The sequence below is a fragment of the Strix uralensis genome, chromosome 3, assembly GCF_047716275.1.
Source record: "Strix uralensis isolate ZFMK-TIS-50842 chromosome 3, bStrUra1, whole genome shotgun sequence".
Taxonomy (NCBI): domain Eukaryota; kingdom Metazoa; phylum Chordata; class Aves; order Strigiformes; family Strigidae; genus Strix; species Strix uralensis.
The window spans coordinates 23,296,621-23,314,494 of NC_133974.1; the positions used below are offsets into that span (position 1 = coordinate 23,296,621).

General features: G+C 37.6%; 1 protein-coding gene across 1 annotated transcript in view; it reads left to right on the plus strand.

Moving 5' to 3' along the window:
• Positions 1-17,874, plus strand: part of DLGAP2 (DLG associated protein 2) — an 84,537-nt gene that overhangs the window by 44,717 nt on the left and 21,946 nt on the right. Inside the window, exon 5 of the mRNA XM_074864711.1 lies at positions 9,459-9,808. Coding sequence (XP_074720812.1) covers positions 9,459-9,808 — 350 coding nt within the window. The remainder of the gene's footprint in view (positions 1-9,458; positions 9,809-17,874) is intronic.

The following is a 17,874-nucleotide window of genomic DNA, read 5'->3' on the forward strand; positions in this document are numbered from 1 at the left end:
AAATATAGAAATAAAACCAATGATAAACCTCCATAATATGTCTGTAAGTGGGTTTAGGAGGCTAATGGAAATTATTTGACTTGAGTGATAAGGGTATGTGGGAAGTCAAGAAGAGATTTCTTTTTTTAAGTACAGAAGTACAGCAATATTGGTTTGATTCTATTGAAAAATGTTTTCAAAATTCCTTTTTTTTTTTCAATGTGAAAAGAGTAGCCCAGTAAGAATGACTCTTAGCTTTTGGAGCTCTTTTTTCTCTTTGTCTCTTACTGTTTTGATGACGTGACAAATGCAATCTGTATTCCTGAATAGCTGGACATACATTCTGTAAATGAAATATAGTTGAAGGTACATGTTTCCTTCCTGCAACTGAAAAACTGAGATGGTGTTTTTTAATGCAACTTCAGTATTTTAGAGGCACATAGGAACTGTTTAAAAGAGCAAAACAGCTGTCCGCACTTTGCCTTGCCATCTACAGGATGCTGGCTATAATTTCTTGCTAATTAACTGATCTAAAATAGAACCCTTTGTAACTAGTCCATCAGCAATCCATGAGGTTTGTGTTGCCCACATCTCTTTTAACTTTGGCAAAGCCTTACAGTTTCTGATCTTGATGTCTTGTTTGATTTGCATTTCTGTTTTGAGACTAACATTAATTACACTGTCAAAACAGATTTTATCGTTTATGTAACATGGGCTGCCTACAGACTTAAGTTTCCTCAGTATGGAGGTAACAACTTATGCACTGAATGACTTGATTACAGTAATTCCTTTTAGACTGTTCTCCTCCTGGGAGACTGTAGCGTGTACTTAGACTCCAGCTTTTTTCAAATTTAATGGTCACATTTCCACTTAATTGTTAATTTCCTGTACAAAATCAGATAGATGTACAAAACTTAAGCCTAAAAGGATCTACTCTGAATATTGAGTCTAACCTGATGCACACACAGATCTTTGAAAAAAACCACAACTCATCCAGTAATTTTGCCTTACCCCATTAAATTCTGATTGAGGTTATGTGTCATGTTAATGATTTCAGTCTTTTTTCACAAGTGCTATATATATTCTGTTTAGCAGAGAGATGTCAAAAACAGATGCTGCTTAAAAAATAGCATTTTATATGGGATTCATATGACAGCAGTGTCTCAGTGACATGCTATTTTAAAAAACTCTTTAAAAAGTCATATATAAGAAGTACAAATCTTGCTTATGTCAGTAATGTTATGATAATGTTCCAGATACTGAGTTCGTGTGAATTGGTCTGATTCCACTGACTTCAATATCAACAACTTCAGTGGGATTAACAGCATGTTCTAGTCCAGTGCCTAAAACTGTAACCAATTTAAAACTACAGAAATACAGAAGGTTTGCTTTTAATACCTCTGTGGAGCTACAAAGGAACCTTGGGCCAAGCTATTACTAGCTTCTATGTAGTAGCTGCAGCGGAAGGGATCAAGAAGCAGGAAATTAAGATTCAGTCATGAATGCAGGCAAATTCCACGCAGGCTTGCTTTAACAGACAGCTCACAGGGGATGTGGAGCAGAGGAGATGAAGCTCCCACCTTTCCAATGAACACAGGTTACAGAAGACAGGAGAGGTTATGTCCCAGTGCATACCAGAGTTCTACCAGTGCTGTCACAGGGACAGAGCTTTTGGCTAGAGTTTATCTCACCCCTTCAAGCATTTCAAAATTAGATGTCCTGATCTGAGCTGGTTGTCCTTGGTTCCCTTTATGGTTGATGGAGAAAAGTAGGCACCTACATAGAATGATTCATTTCTGGGTAAAATAAGCATCTAAGATGGATGAGAGTTGCCCCAGAATTACTTATTTTTCTCCCAGTAATGCTAAAAGAGATCAGACAACTAACTTAGACTTGGATGACTGTTTTTTAAGTGACTAATGTGAGGTGAGATATATAGTTCTCAAATACTGTCTTGAAGGTATGATATAATTCATTGTTACTAAAAGACCCTAGTTAAAAAACTGGCATAGGATAAGTGCAGCATCTTGCCCCCATGGACTATGGCAACATGAGACCATCTCAATTAATATCTGACTTTAGGGTGTAAGAAATATCCAGGTTTACCTAAACATAATACATGTAAAATGACCCATCATGGAAAAAAGGTTAGGAAGTTATAGATACCTACCATCCAGACAATGCTTTGGGTTATTTAGTTTAAATAAAATGCAGCTCATCATATAAACTGTTCTGATAAAACTCATCTGGGTGTAAGCAGTCTTTCCAAGAAAATATCTCACAAAAGTATCACTGTGAATATATCACTGTTTTTTACTACTTAATCTGGAAAGCAAGAAACAGGGTTCTTTTCACTGATACCCAAGCTCAGAATGACACTCTACTGAGAAACTACCTGGTCTCTTTACTTGCTAGGATTCATTGTAAAGGGCTGAATGAGAAAAGGGAAGAAGCAGGAAGATAGGTTAATAACCAAAGTATCTTTCTGATTATATTTGAGAGAAATCCATCCAAGATTCGATTAAAAGAATTAAATAATTTAAAACAGTATGACATTGGTAAGTTTTAATGACTATTTTTGCAAGGTTTGAATATCCTTACAGTTCAAAAAAACGCTCTCATTACCTCACAAATGGAGAGACTCTTGAACATGGAAAGCCCTCAGAAATGATAGGACCTTTCACTAGCAGAACAGCAAGCAAAGGTGTAGACCTACCCAGGGAGCTGCAAAGAAAAGGACTGGAGAACCCTGGACTGTATGAGGGTGTGATGTGTCTTCCCCACCTGTCCTGCATTCACATACAGCTGATGTTTCAATTTAAGTGCAAAGTGGGTGTGTTTGAGAAGTACTTTGAAAGACTTGCATTTATATTCAGTTAGCACTGCCTAGGGTCAGGTAATGGAGCAAAACTTTTTTTTTTTTTCTGTGCAAAGCCTGAGCACATACTGCTCCAGCATTGAAAAGAGAAAGTAGACCCCCAAATCACCTGTGTAGGTCTTTGAGGTGGCCACTGATGGCACACATCAAAAACGTCAGACTTGGATTGAAACAGAGTAATTTACCTTAACATTTTCCTCTCATTCTAGATGATTACTTTTTATTAATTAAGTAACCAGAGGCTACATGTGTCAAAACTAAGCATTTCTAAATCATCTTGTTATGACTCAACTTTAAAGGTATTACTGATCCAAGAATGAAACCCCTTTCTAACATTTCAGAATTTGACTTTAGGAAAAGCCTAATTGCTTCATAAAAATTAAACTGGCCTGTTTGACACTACAGTCTCCTTTTAATTATGTTTGACATTGGAGAACAGTGTATAATGGAAGTTGGCAAGACACATATATAAAAAGATGTGTCCCAACATCTTCTCTTTTAAATAAGGACTTGTATTCTTATTTTTGACATCCATGGCTTGGTAGAAAAATCATCAAAGACTTCATTCTTTTTGTGGGAAATAAACTCTTTTAATGGCTGAGATTTTTTTTTTCCTTTGATTTCTTAACAGTCTCTTAATGTTCATCATTCTTTGTTTTGAGAAGTAACTGTTATGTATCCACACAAACATTTTTATTTTAAGAGTAGCTTAGAGGTCCTGATGGCCATAATGGAGCATAGTGAAGTGCATTTCAAGGACAGCCATGTTAGCTGGTACTGTAAAAGCCTTTGGCTAGAACAGTATTCATGATGGTCAACAGACTATACCAATAACTGAGCACCCTTTTCATACAGGATTAGATTTAAATGTGGCCTTTCTTTATGAGAAGGTCTCTTTTTCCTCTTCTGAAATGGTTTCACGGTTAGCATTCACCTTCTCTGTGCAAAGCAGAAGATCTAGCATCAGCCTGGGAGTCTGCACAGTGTTTCTCTCTGTGCTGTGGTTCCCCAGAGAAGCCCTGTCTGCCTGCAGCAATATGCCCCTGGGAGCTCTGCCTCCAGGGCAGATCCATACTCCCTGCAGAGTAATTATCCTCCTTCAGAATAAACCTCCTTACAAAACAGAAAATCCAGTTTATTTCTGCCGTGTGTCATAAGGGACAACTGTTTCCTTTAATTGATGGTGCTTTCATGTAAATTCATCATCCATTTAACTTTGTGATCTCAGCCTAAATAATGTTATTTTGACTAAGTGCTTAGTGGTTATATTGATTTGTAAAAACCCCTCAGGTGACTCTATCTTGCAAATGGACCAATAGCAGTGATTTATTAAAAGGCTGTCTTTTGAAAGGTGTTCTGTATGTCACCTACGGCCACTGATATTTCATCAAATATATCATGTCTCTCCTCCTGCCTTTTGTCTGTGAATCTCTATGGATAACCTGAAGTTATATCTAAATTGAATTATTTTAGTAATTTTATTTCTAGTACAAACTGTGTTGGCACTGAAATATGGGCAGAGTAACTGACTTATTTCTATGGCTGTAGCAACAGTAACCTTAAGCAAGTTTAATGAAATTCAGCGTAGATTAAGAGGGATATTCTGCTTCCAGTTACATCAATTCAATAAAAAAACCCTGTTACTTATGAATTATTAGGAAGCTTTCCTTGGATTTCTCTTGTATGTGTCCAAACCATCAAATTGTCAGTTCTCCAGTGCTGGGATTGTCTTCCTGGTTACTCTGCAGTATTGCCATAATGCCTGATGCTCTGGTTCTGACCGGTGCTTCCCGGCTGGGATCACAAAGCACATAGGAGAAATTAATGCCGTTTACAAAACAGGTCACTTGTAGCCATCTCTGTGCCAAATTCAGCACTGATAGGCAATTTTGTATATGTGAGGGTCATCTGGTAGTTAAGGTATCAAATGTAAGTCATGTATGTGCTAGGAGAAGATAACTGGAGTTGGTGTAAATGTGCACTACAGTCTTTATATAAAGGCAATGATCCTTACAAAAACAAATTGATGTGTTAAACGTTTTCCTGCCTGAGTGACAAATTAATGCATTGCTACCTGATCCTTTCTCCTAAACAATTTATACCTGGTTTTCATCATTGTTTAGTCTAGCCCACTATGAAACAGCACAGAAGCCATTTTTGTGTTTTCAATCCATTTCTCTAAGAATGTCCTTCCTTAAAGGAAAATACAGTGGAACCAATTGCTCATGTTTATGTTGAGGCGAGGCAAGTACCTGAACAGTTAATACTTTGATTCAAATGGAAGTCTGAAATACCCATAATAGTTTAGAATTAGAACAGTTTTTTACCATTTTTATCATTTTTGGTTGATGATCATAAGCTAAAAGATGGAGATAGACTGCATCTTATGAGCTCAAAAAAAATATTTTTCCCACTTTATTAAGAAAGACAAAAAATAAATTCTTCTATGTTGAGATAGCCTTTGAATACAACTGAAAGGAAAATCTTAGTTTCTTTTTCATAATTCCTTCTGTGTTTAGTTTAAAAATTAAAATTATATATTTACCTCTTGTGCCATCTACTTTTCTTTGCATTTAAGAGCAGCTCTAGATTTTACAAATTGATTAACAGCATGGCAGAAGGCTGTTGCGTTTACTTTGCCTGAGCCTCACTTCTCAGCAGCAGAATTGGTGAGAGAAATATCAGGACTGCCCAGCATATGCACACTAAAACTACTCAGAAAACTAAAGAAATCGGAAATCTTTGGTCATCTTCTGTGAGCCACAGAAACAACAGAAGATTATCCAGGATTGATATTTTATATGTCAAAACACAAAGCATGTCTCTGCTTCTGCTGAAGTCCACATTTTAGATCAGTCTAAAGTTGCACTGCAAGAGCTCTGCCCTCCTGGCACTCTGCTTTTGCACCCCGCTGTCCTCACTCTGTGCTTTGCCCCCAGCTGTTGTGCTGGCTCTGACACCCAGCCTGTCCTGCTGTGACTGAAGACAAGGATCCTCCATCCCAGTCTCCTTTTTCCCAGTTCAGCTTTCAACACCAGTGCTCTGGATGCAGTTACTCAGGCACTTTCTTTGGCCAGCGCTTGGTGCCCAGGGGCTGCACTGCCCACCACCAGCCCTCCCTGCAGAGATGGCAAAACCCACCACAGCTCTGGAGTTTGTAGAATGGTGGACCAAAAAATGGGGAAGGCATGAAGCAGCGCTGAGGAGGTTTATGTTGCTTACTTTGAAATAATGACCACTAAGGCCAAGAAAATTTGCAAAGTAGCAAATGATGCAAAGCTGTCAGGAGCTCCTGTCCATCAGCATAAGAAGGGGATGATAAATGAAAAGGAAGTTAATTTTCTATTAGGAAAAGGAAACGTTTCCTCCCATATATAATATGTGGTATGTACGACTGCTAGACCAAGAATTGGCCCTATCATCAATACTGATGATAACAGGAACATTCATAGACATAACAACTAACAGAAAAAAAACTTGAAAGTGACATAAAATTTCATGCATCAGACCTTAAGCCAGTACTTATTTATTAGAGACTTAAGACAAAGCATGAACAGTAAACTATGGATTACAGGGTTACTTTTCCCCTTTAACAAGCCCCTAATCTATTATGTAGTCATCTCTTAAATCAGCAACACATACCAAGTTTATCTAAGACAAGTCTTGCTCACATTATTCATCTAAGCTATCCCATTTACTTCACTAGAACTGCTTGAGTGATTAAAGCAAATAGAATTTGGTGTCAAGATTTGTCTCGCAAATTCACACTTCCATCCTCTTACCTGACTTTGTTACAGTCTCCAACTAGTCCCAGATCTCTGTGGCTCTCAAACTGTTGTTCCAAATATGTATTCATTAACTGTGTAGAGATGGATTTTTTTTTCTGCTCAATATTTGATCTCTGTGACTGTACCTTAGAAATTAATCGTATTTCTTCATGCCATATTTCACTGTAAATATGTTGCCAGTTTCTCACAAACTTTCAGTCTTTCTCCTGATTTCTTCTCCTTATTGAACATCTGTGGGTTTTTAAATTCCCGTTTAGTGTTCATGATCAAATGCTTGCCAGAATACTGCAGTAACTGTAATACTTAGTGGCTTCAAGACATGTCACTCCACCAAAACAATCAGAAATTTCCAGAATAAAATATTCAATCCTAGGGGAAAAAAAGAAAAAGAAAAAGCAAGTGACTATTTTGGTTTTGCTACAAGGAGAATTTTTCTTTTTTAGAAATGTAAATGAAGATTAAGTTAGCTATGAAGGGTTGCAACAGAAGTTTAACATTTATATGCATTAGACGGAGAAGTGATCTGCTGCCTGAGTAGTAGGGACATACTTGCTTGTGATGTTTCACTATCACATTTGCCATGTTTCATTATTCATTATTTGCATGAAGACAGACAGTTAAAGACAGTAAATTAGTTATAACAGTGATGACCTGTCTTATGTTATAGGTAAAAATATCTTCCTGTTCTGGATTTCATTCACCCTATTTCACCCCATTGTCTCTATTTCTAATGTTTCCCAGCACTTTGATCACTTGCATCTACGTTTGCAGGGGGAAGGTGGGGGAGCAGTATTATGGCAGCTCTCTTAGTGGACATTCCTTAGAGCCACTGCTTGAGCTCATAGGACACTGTCTAAATTTCCAAGCTTTACAGCCTCTCCCTTCTTTCATGAACTTTCTGTATTCCCTAAAGCATCTGAAAAATATTGGTTTTTTCTTTCTTCTTAACTGCTGGTTACAAAACTGACAGGAGATAAGATTGGTGATAAGACAAAAAGACAGCACTTCAAAAAAAGCACACAGTCTCAGAATCTGAAGAGCATGTTTTCACGTGTTTCACTCTGTTAGAGCAATTTAGCTCAGAGCAAGACTCTCTAAATCTGTACCAGAACTGAGCAGTGTCAGTAGTAATTCAAAACGTGCTTCAAATGAAGGTTTTCAATTCCTAGCTCTGCCTGGTGCTCTTTTATTTATGATCACCCTTTTATTTATGATTATCAAGAAAGAAAATTTAAAAGCAGTCTTCTCTAGTCTCACTTTTCCCACAGGCTAACCTGGTGATACAGGCTCAGCAGTCCCAGGTATTATCAAATTCCTAAACTGGTCTCTTTTCTCCAGAGAGCTACAACATAGCTTCATATCAAAAATCATGACGAGAGAGGCACTCTTTCTGATGCATTGCTCATCGGCCCATATTTGTATAATGGAAAGAGGAACTCTTGTAGAATCCTTTTTGGACTCAAGTAACCCCAATCCCAAGGTTTTCTGAGTCACTGTTGCAATGTCCAATACATTTAACAACAGAAAAAGGCAAAACTTAAGTCATTCATTGTCCTGGTCTCTGCATGTTACATTATGCTACTTCAGCATTATTGATATGGGGAAACATAATAATTTTCTTTATCTTCCTGAAATTATACAAGAAATGAATTGGACTTGATTTTCCTGTACAGGAATAGGGAAAGCTATATCATGATGCATTTTTGTATCAGTTGCAGATTTTATGAATTATGATTATATGTGCTTTGGGGAAAAAACTGTTCCATAACATAAATGATCTTATTAGTAACAAATAAGTATAGTGGGCTTAGGCAATTAGAAAATTCAGCTGTGTGATATTAATGACTAAATATCTATCTCTATGAAATCTCTAAAATTTTGAAAGGAAGCAGTATTGGCACAATTCTGCATCTGTAGAGCTTTCTTGGATGTTTTATTGAGCCTTTTGCTGCAAGACAGCATCTATGTTAAACCAGCCTCAGACCTGCTCTGCTCATCAGACTAAAAGTCTTAGTTCTGCTTATGCATAACCAGTTCTCCCAGTGTTTCAGACCCTTTTTGATGTCTATATTTCCATATTCTCTGTATTTAGGTATATCCCTCTTCGATGTATGTTCTAAGGATTTAAGGCTTACTGCAGAATAATAGACAAAACTCACTTGGTATTACTTGTAGTTTTTGCTTGTTGTCCAAGTGTCTAGTAGCTTTGCACATATTGTAACATTTTTTGCATGCCTGGGATTTCCTTTTATTCACCATATTGTGGATATTTTTAAATCATATGCTTCTTCTGTAAGTAAACAATCTTGCCTAATTCCAGTCAGTACACCTGCAAGTATTTTTAAAGTGTGGCATACTGTAATGTAGAAGTTTCTGAATAATATTTTGTTCCAGTATGTTGTTGCTACTTTCTTAATATACTGTATCAATACTGAGTACAGCAGAAATGACCTTAGAAGCCCCAGTGTGTACCTACCCAGCACAAGTCTTAACACACACAAATCCTCACTAACTCTCTTTCATCTTCACTGTAATCTGGGACTCCAGTTTCCACCCCTTGCTTCCTGGTTGAAATAAAATGGTGCTGGGGATATTCATCTGACTCTGAGACACTTTCAACTAATAATGAGGTTCGCAAAGAGTGCTATGTTGCACTGTCTTCATTTTTAAGTAGCATAATCTTAATGTTAAGGTGATTTCTGTCGTGAAGTTTCCATCAGATTAATCTTGTTTTTTCTTTTCCTTTTTCTTCTTTGTTTTTTTGGGTTTTTTTTGGTTTTGGTTTTTTTTTTTTTTTTTAATTCTTTCCATAGCTGTAACTTACACAAGTTACAAAAAAACACCGCCACCGGTACCCCCTCGTACCACTTCCAAGCCACTGATCTCAGTCACAGCACAGAGCAGCACAGAATCCACCCAGGATGCATATCACGACAGCCGGACTCAGAGGATTTCCCCATGGCCACAGGATGGGCGAGGGATGTACAACTCCACCGACAGTTTGGACAGTAACAAGGCCATGAATCTCGCCTTGGAAACTGCGGCTGCGCAGCGCCATGCCTCTGAGAGCCAGAGCGCCTCGATACGAACCAGTGACAAGGCCATTTTAGTGACAAAAGCAGAGGAGTTTCTTAAGAGTCGACGTTCCTCTATAGGGATCCAGGTAGCCTATCATTAACATCTGTTCTGTGATGAATTGCTTGCCTTCTTTCTGTAAATAGCATAGAATGACTCATTCAGCTTCACTGGCTCTAATAATCTAACAAACAACCCCTGGCTGCTTAGCGTTAATTGTAATTCACATCATGGCAATGTGGCTGTGCAGAAAAGTCTTCAACTAATATGCTGTACCTGGAAGAAAATGAATGAATAAATCTCTAGGGAGGTTCCCTGTCATTAACACTTGATATGAAAATTATACTGCAGAGCTACAGGTGAACAGCATGTTCATCTCCTGCCCTCCATGAATTCACAGTCCTTTTTATAGAATTACACCAGCTTTAAAATGCTTGACTGTATTTTTTCCATTATCTTTCTCTTCTGACCTTGGAAAATGTGTGATGCTGCTGGATCTTCAAGTTATTCTACCTAAAAAGAGCCCACTCCACCCTTAATTTCAGTTGTGCTGGGGAGAAGGTACCAAGGAAGATAAAGAAATGTGCTGGTGTAGATACAGCATAATTATAGATGGCAAGTAATGAAAGAACATTAATAAGCACAGTCTTTCAGCCTTCCTCCATTTGTACACCAAATGGAATATTTATTTCACCTGGCAAAATGTCTGTCAGGCTATGGAAACCTCAGTTACGTTGTGTTGTTTCAGGTGAATGAAATAAGATGATTCCAAATGCAAATTCTGAACCCTATTTCTTCTACTAAATGGAAAACCCTATAGATAGCAATGGTCATTGGTTTAGATCTTGAGGAAGTACCAAGTAGTAATAAAAATCAGAAAGTTGAACTTGCACAGAATGCAAAGTCCTTTGAGACACAGGAGTAGAGGAAAATTTAGGCGTCTGTTCTGCTGTTACTTAGAAACATATACAATTTTAAGTATGTGAATATTCCCTTTTACATCACTAGGCTCACTTCTGTGCTTAAAAATCTCTATTTTTGCCAGATCAGCTATAGAGAAAATGCCATGTATTTTGGCATAGTTACAGGTATTGTGGAGACAGCAACATAGATCTTGAGCAGGTAATAGTCCATGTAACAAAGCCCAGTGAGTGACTGTCCATCTACTAGGAAGTATATTATTTTCCTTATAAAGTAGTAATTCCACATCCATTAATGTCCAAACACAATCAGAGAAAAGTATTTGGGTTAAGCATGTCATAGCTATTGATTGAACTTCACTGTTTAACATCTTAGTGTGGTATAATTTTGCTGTTTCACAACGTATTAGACTGCCAGCAAGTTGCTTGTCCATTTCTCAACATAAAAGTATTGGCTTCTGCTTCTTTAGATGCAATTTAACAACAATAGTAAAATATTCAGATGGCTACTTTTCAAATGTTTTACAAATTATCCTAAAAAAGAGCCTTAGCAGATAACAGTGAAAATCTTAAACAAGCAGTAAGTCATTTTTGGTACCTTTTAGTCCATAACCTGAAACTTACTCTTCAGAAAGGAATAGTATCTAGTGTTGTTCTTATCTCTTCTTTACAGCAGCTGTGCACAGTGGTATTTAACAATGTTGGTGTCTTGCTTCAGTCAGTCCTGGTATTTCAGCAATTAATCCTGAAACTTTGATTACATCACTTGATCCTGTTTCTTACTGCAGGTGATGACCAGTACTTTTCACGGGGCTCTGACCCTTCTTGGTATGTGGTGTTTAATAATACATGCTTATAATCCGCAAAAAACATCTGGGCAATGATTTCCATGGAGGCAGCAGATCTTCTGTAGCAACTTATCATCTGACGCTTGGCCCATAATACTGGTCCTCAGGTGCACACACTGAAAAAGGCAAATATTGTTTGCAACAGCGAGTCTCAGAAGGATGAGCTGTTTGTTATCTTTTGGGAAGTACAAACTGCTTGGTTGTACCATTTGGCATTAGATAACGTTAAAATTGCAAAATTACCCTCAACACAGTATCCTGAGAATACATTATAGTTGTCTGGGTTTTTTTCAGCAGTAAGTTTCAAACTTCACATTAGTGTGAAAAATACCTTTCTGCAGCATTTCTAAGCAGAAAATGCATTTTGTTGTATGTCTGTTGCCAGGTTTGTAAGGAATAAAAACACAGGGTAAAATATTCTTATTACAAACTACATAAATAATAATTTATGCCCCCAAAATACAGTTGAAATATTTAATTTCTTTTAGACTTCTGCATCAAAGCACCTTAAAAACCAATGGTTTTTATTTGCATATTTCCTTGATTGACTAAATGACTTGTTTTCTCATTAGCATGCCATGCCAGGGTAATGCATTGGATTTGCATTTATTTGCATTAATTAATTTGCTATCAGGATGGTTAATTTGTGCATTTTTTAATGCTTCATTCCTTTAACACATTGGTGTTAGAATGCTTGCCAATGGAGCTTCATACAGGATCAGAGAGGTGCAAAGATAAAGAATGACCAGCAATGCCTCTGCATGTGGACCCAGCCTAGGGCTCCCATGTCTTAGGTATAGATGATTTGTGTGGTGTACATGTAATGAAGAGAAGTCCTTTTAAAAAGTCCTGCCATACTAGGCATGTGCCGTAAGATTGGTATTCACATGTACAGGGAGTCCAAGCTCCTAGGGGAGCATTGGACTTACTATGAAGATCAGTAGCACCCCATCTGCAGGGACAGAGAACAGCACAGACATGGTAAGCCATCTCATGGTATGTTAACCGTATCCCAGATGGGGATTTTGAACAAAAAAAGCCTCAGAAACAAAGCTTTTCCCGAACATAGCTGTTGGGTTTTGTTTTTTCTTCACTGCCATACCTAAATCAAGAGGAAAATTGTCAGACGTGTCAGTAGGCACTGGAAAAAAATGTTGATTCCTGAATTCAAATGAATTGCAAAATACTGCTTCTGGGATTAAAAATCTAGTCAGCATTCTTAAGAATATATATACAGAAAAAAGAACAAAACTCTAGTAATACTAGTAGCTATAGTCTTCATATCTGTCTTCTATCATGACAGCAGAAGACTAACGAAAGTATTGGAATTCAAATGGAGCATAGAGATTGTCTAGAGTAAAATAACCACTAAGTCAAGAACAAAGTTATTGCTAATATATTTTCAGGGATTTTACTTGCTCTTTTGCACAACCTTGTATATATGCTAATGATTAACATTCAAAAACTGCTCTAGTTATAAATCATTTTATATTAAAAGCATTTAGATTGCAAAATATATGAGAAAATATGTCAAGAAATTGTTCCTTATTTATTTCAAGTATTTCAAAACATGCAGTCCTTTGTTTCTTCTTTATTTAAAAGACATCAAGGCTTCTCAAAAGAACAGAAACCCCGGAAGTAGATGAGATGGAAACAAATCTTCTAAGTGTGGAGGCTGATTCATGATGGTATTTTTGGAGATGAGCACTAATTGTAGCATAGAGAATGGATTCTGTCATCTTCATTTATCATCAGGAGACCATGCTTCAAAATATCTAGGGTTTTTTTTAATCTCCAGAATCTTCATTAAACAAATCGTTCTTGTAAATCAGAAGTTGTATTCAGGAGGATTAGTGCAATAACTCGCCTGCCTAATTTTTTGTGTCAAAAGAGGATCTTCTGCACAATATTTATATATGTATTTAGTGAAATTATTAACATTGTGTGGTAAAAACTTTTTTTCAAAAAGCTCTGCAGTCTCAAACTGGAATTTCCCTTTAAGGCAAAGCATTTTGCACCCACATGGCATACTTACTTGGCCTGTAGAAGTCAGTAAAAGTTTTGATAACAACTCCATGGTACAGACACTATAACCTGGCCTTTAGAGTTGGAATTGACCTATACATATATATATATATACACACATATAGATATATATAGAGAGAGAGATGAGTTAGAATTCACAGACTTAGCTAGTAGTTGCATTTTGGCATCCTCAGTTATCAAAAAGCTTAGCAGTTGGAATTGTAGTTAAAACAAAGCTATGATTATTTTAAAGCCATCTAATTTTTTACTCTTTTCACAAATTACTGTTTCTCATTTTCTTAAGTGCCATCTAACATAATGAAACATTCAAAGTGGGGAAGACACAGACTGCTGCCTTGCAGAATATTTGTTGGTTCAGAACAATTTGCCACTTAGCATTAAATGCACCAAAAAAGTTATGAGCAACCACAGCTTATCTTGTTGTTACTATTTCATAGTAACTTAACACAAATCCTGTTTCTAAACTCTAGCATGCATTTTTAGCAAAAAGTGCTTTCTTAAAAAAACAGCAGAAGTTTTCAACCCATTGTAGGATATTCTTGTGGTAATTAGCATTTACTGTGCCACACAACATATTTGAGTAGTCCAGATGTTCTGCTGGAAACTCAAGCATGAAAGTGTAGGTTTATTTTGGTGGGTTTCTAAAAATTATCTTGAAGGAGTGTATGGTTTTTGGCTGATAAAAGTATTCTGTCAGTTAAGGAAAGCAGTAGTAGTTAGTACTGTAGTTTTATTTGAAGTATTTTTCCTACTCACTGCATACAAATGAGATCTCCCTGTACCTAAGAATGGTTATCTGCATTCACAATTACATGTTCCTGATCTAGTGTCAAATGTAGTGTTTTCTTCCCTTTTTTCATTCTTGTTATCACTGAGAAGCCTACGCAAGAGAGGTAAGGTGAATTATTTCCCTTCCTGTGCATCATCAGAGATTGTTTATTAAATTCTAATTATAGAACAAATTGGTTACAGCAGTGAAAACGCACTGAGGGCAGTGAAGTTGCATGGGGAGAGATAATGTGGCCTGAAGGGCTCTTATTACTGATGCTTATGAGAGAGAACCAAAAGACACCAGGTTCTGTTTCCCTTAGAGACAGTATGTATAGAAGGTTAGACTGGAATTTTTAGGACACCACAATGTTATCACAGAATCATAGAATACCAGGTTGGAAGGGACCCCAGGGATCATCTGGTCCAAGCTTTCTGGCAAAAGCATGGTCTAGACAAGGTGGCCCAGCACCCCGTCCAGCTGAATCTTAACAGTGTCCAATGTTGGGGAATCCACCACTTCCCTGGGGAGATTATTCCAATGGCTGATTGTTATTGTGAAAAATTTTCCTCTTGTGTTCAGTCGGAATTTCCCCAGGAGTAACTTGTACCCATTACTCCTCTTTTCCCTGTGACTCCTTGTAAAAAGGGAGTCTCCATCTTCTTTGTAGCCACCCTTTAAATACTGGAACATGGTGAAGAGGTTTCCCCTAAGCCTTCTCTTCTCAAGGCTGAACAAACCCTGTTCTCTCAGCCTTTCCTCATACGACAGGCTTCTCAGTCCCTTGATCATCTCTGTGGCCTTTCTCTGGACCCTGAACAGCCTGCCCACACCTTTTTTGTATAGCAGGGCCCAAAACTGAACACAGTCACATTTCAGTGCTCCTGTCTAAGAGCAGAATAATACTTTAACAGAGAAATAAAGGTTCCTTTTAAGTAGTTATAATTATCAGCTAAAAAAGCTTACTAAATACTTTGAGGGAATAATTTAGTCTGTTCATGCATCTTTTTCTAGAATGAGTGCCTATAAACAAACCAAGATTGATTATAACAAGCAAGTTATTTGCATTAATGATTTGCATCTATTCAAATAATTTTATGTTAGTATAACTTACTTGTGGATCATTTATTACCAAGCCAGTGCCACTATCTGATACTTAGTTTTCAAATTTGAGCTGGATCAGTCATCAGTGACTGATCACAGAGGATTCATAGTATTGTCTGCTCCTTGTATTGGCAGCAAAAAAACATGGAGGAGAGTGTAATGCCTTTGTGAAAGGTAAGACAAATAAGATAGACATAATCTCGAAATGCTCCATTACATTTACTATTAATATTATAAGCCTCATGGGCATACTGTAAGCCCATTAGACAACATTTTTCATGGCATAAAGTGCCAAATTTTTAAAGAAGTTTTAGTTCTTCATTTGCAAGGAGAGAGGAAGATGACATGCTATATTAGATCTACTCCTTTCTTCTGCTTTTGATCAGTGTCTGGCTATTTTCTTTTTTCCTCTTCTGTGTGAGATTCCCTCATAACCAGATAGACATAATTTGTCACATTATTTTGCTTTACTGAGATTGTGGGCCAGTTTGCAAATATTAAGGCTTTTAGAACCCATGCAAATATTAAAACATAAATGAATCGTGGAGAATAACAACAGATTTATTAAGACTTATTTGAGTTTCAGGAGCCACACAATCAAACCAAATGCATTACTTTTTCTCCTCTGCTCATTTGAATCTAGCCTGGCCAATCTGATTAAACCTAAAGAGTTTCCTGCTGTCTTCTAGCAGGAGTCTTTATAATATCTGTCATTCAGAAATGCAATTTATTTGTTCATTTGTTTCTTTGTAAGTGCAAATTATTTTGTTGTTTCCCAATTTTACTTGTGTTGGCACTTACCTCCATTTCCCAGATGTATTTTTTTTGTTGGTTGTTACAATATTTGCAATCCTAGATTGCGCACACACACAAAAAATTTGGCATTCTCCTGCTGTTACAAGGCACAGTGAGGAAATGAAAGCATTAAAATATGAAAGCAATCATCAGGTCATTTAGTCAGTGTCAGCCTTGGCAAGCTGAAGGGAAGGAAAATTTGGCAAGAGTTTATATTTAGAGGTAACTAATGTCATTTTTATTTTGATACCTGAGCCATCATTTTTCTGATAATTTTGTTTTGAATAAAATTTTAGAGCAGATTACTTCATTTATGTCTGTAAATTCTAGGTGTCAATTGTATATTGGGCAAATTATTCAGAATATACTTCTAGGTGAAATACCAATAAGAAAGCACTTGAAAACAGGAAGATGAAAAAGACTTTTTCTCGCTCTGTTGTATCAATGGAAAATACCAGCCCATCTAAAATATAAAAGGGAAATATGCCTCCACACATCAGAAGCAGAGTTCAAAAGAAGACATGCTATCTGTTACTAAACCAAACAATGTAGCTGGCAAAAACAGATATGCTTTTGATATGCAATACAGAAGAAAATTGTGTGTTGCCAGTCTGCCTGCTTTGTTCCAGCAACATCAATTGGCCAAATTGATGTTCTCTGTAGGGACCTTCCCTTGTTTATATCTTTAGACCATCATGTTTCCAACAGCACTACGTCTGAGCTGCAGAGACATCCTCATGGAAGGCCAAAGTCTCTGTCCATTAACCATTGCTCACCTCTTCAGTGTTACTAGCTGTATGCTAGCCCCACAAGGATGATACCATCGAACTTCCTTAGCCTATTTCCATGTCCAGCAACCTGGGCTCCACTTCATCCCTCAGGACTCATTCAGTGGGTCCCAAGGAGCATAGGATGTAGAAATGGTCATCCTCAGAATATCAGTCTATGAAGGAAGTGCAGCGCTTTAGAAGGAACTGAAGACAAAGACTGACACATGGGGAGATGTCAGCTTGGTTTCTTTTGTCTGGCTTCAGCTTAGGTCTGGTCTGGCACACATTGTCTGTCCCTCCATGCTGAGTCATGTGAGTGAGCAGGAGGCCCTGACGAACCCTGTGTTCCCATCTGTTCAGCTTCTTCAGCCTGGCCACCCACAAACCTCTTTTCCCTTGTCAAACCTTCAGGCTTGTAATGCTGTGAAGCCTGAGCCTGCAACACTGACACCATCATCTGGAGCTGTGGTTCATCCAAACAATTTCAAGGATCTTGATCAACAATCCCACAAATGGAAGTAATGATGTTGGTCCTTTCCTTGGACCCAGTCCAACAGAATCAAAGAATAGAATAGAATCATAGAATGGTTTTGGTTGGAAGCATCCTTAAAGATCATCTAGTTCCAACCCTCCTGCCATGGGCAGGGACACCTTCCACTAGATCGGGTTGCTCAAAGCCCCGTCCAACCTGGCCTGGGACACTTCCAGGGAGGGGGCATCCACAACTTCTCTGGAATACCTTTTCCAGTGTCTCACCATCCTCACAGTAAAGAATTTCTTCCTAGTATCTAACCTGAATCTACCCTCTTTCAGTTTAAAACAGTTACTCCTTGCGCTATCACTTCCCTCCCTGATAAAGAGTCCCTCTCCATCTTTCCTGTAGGCCCCCTTTATGTACTAGA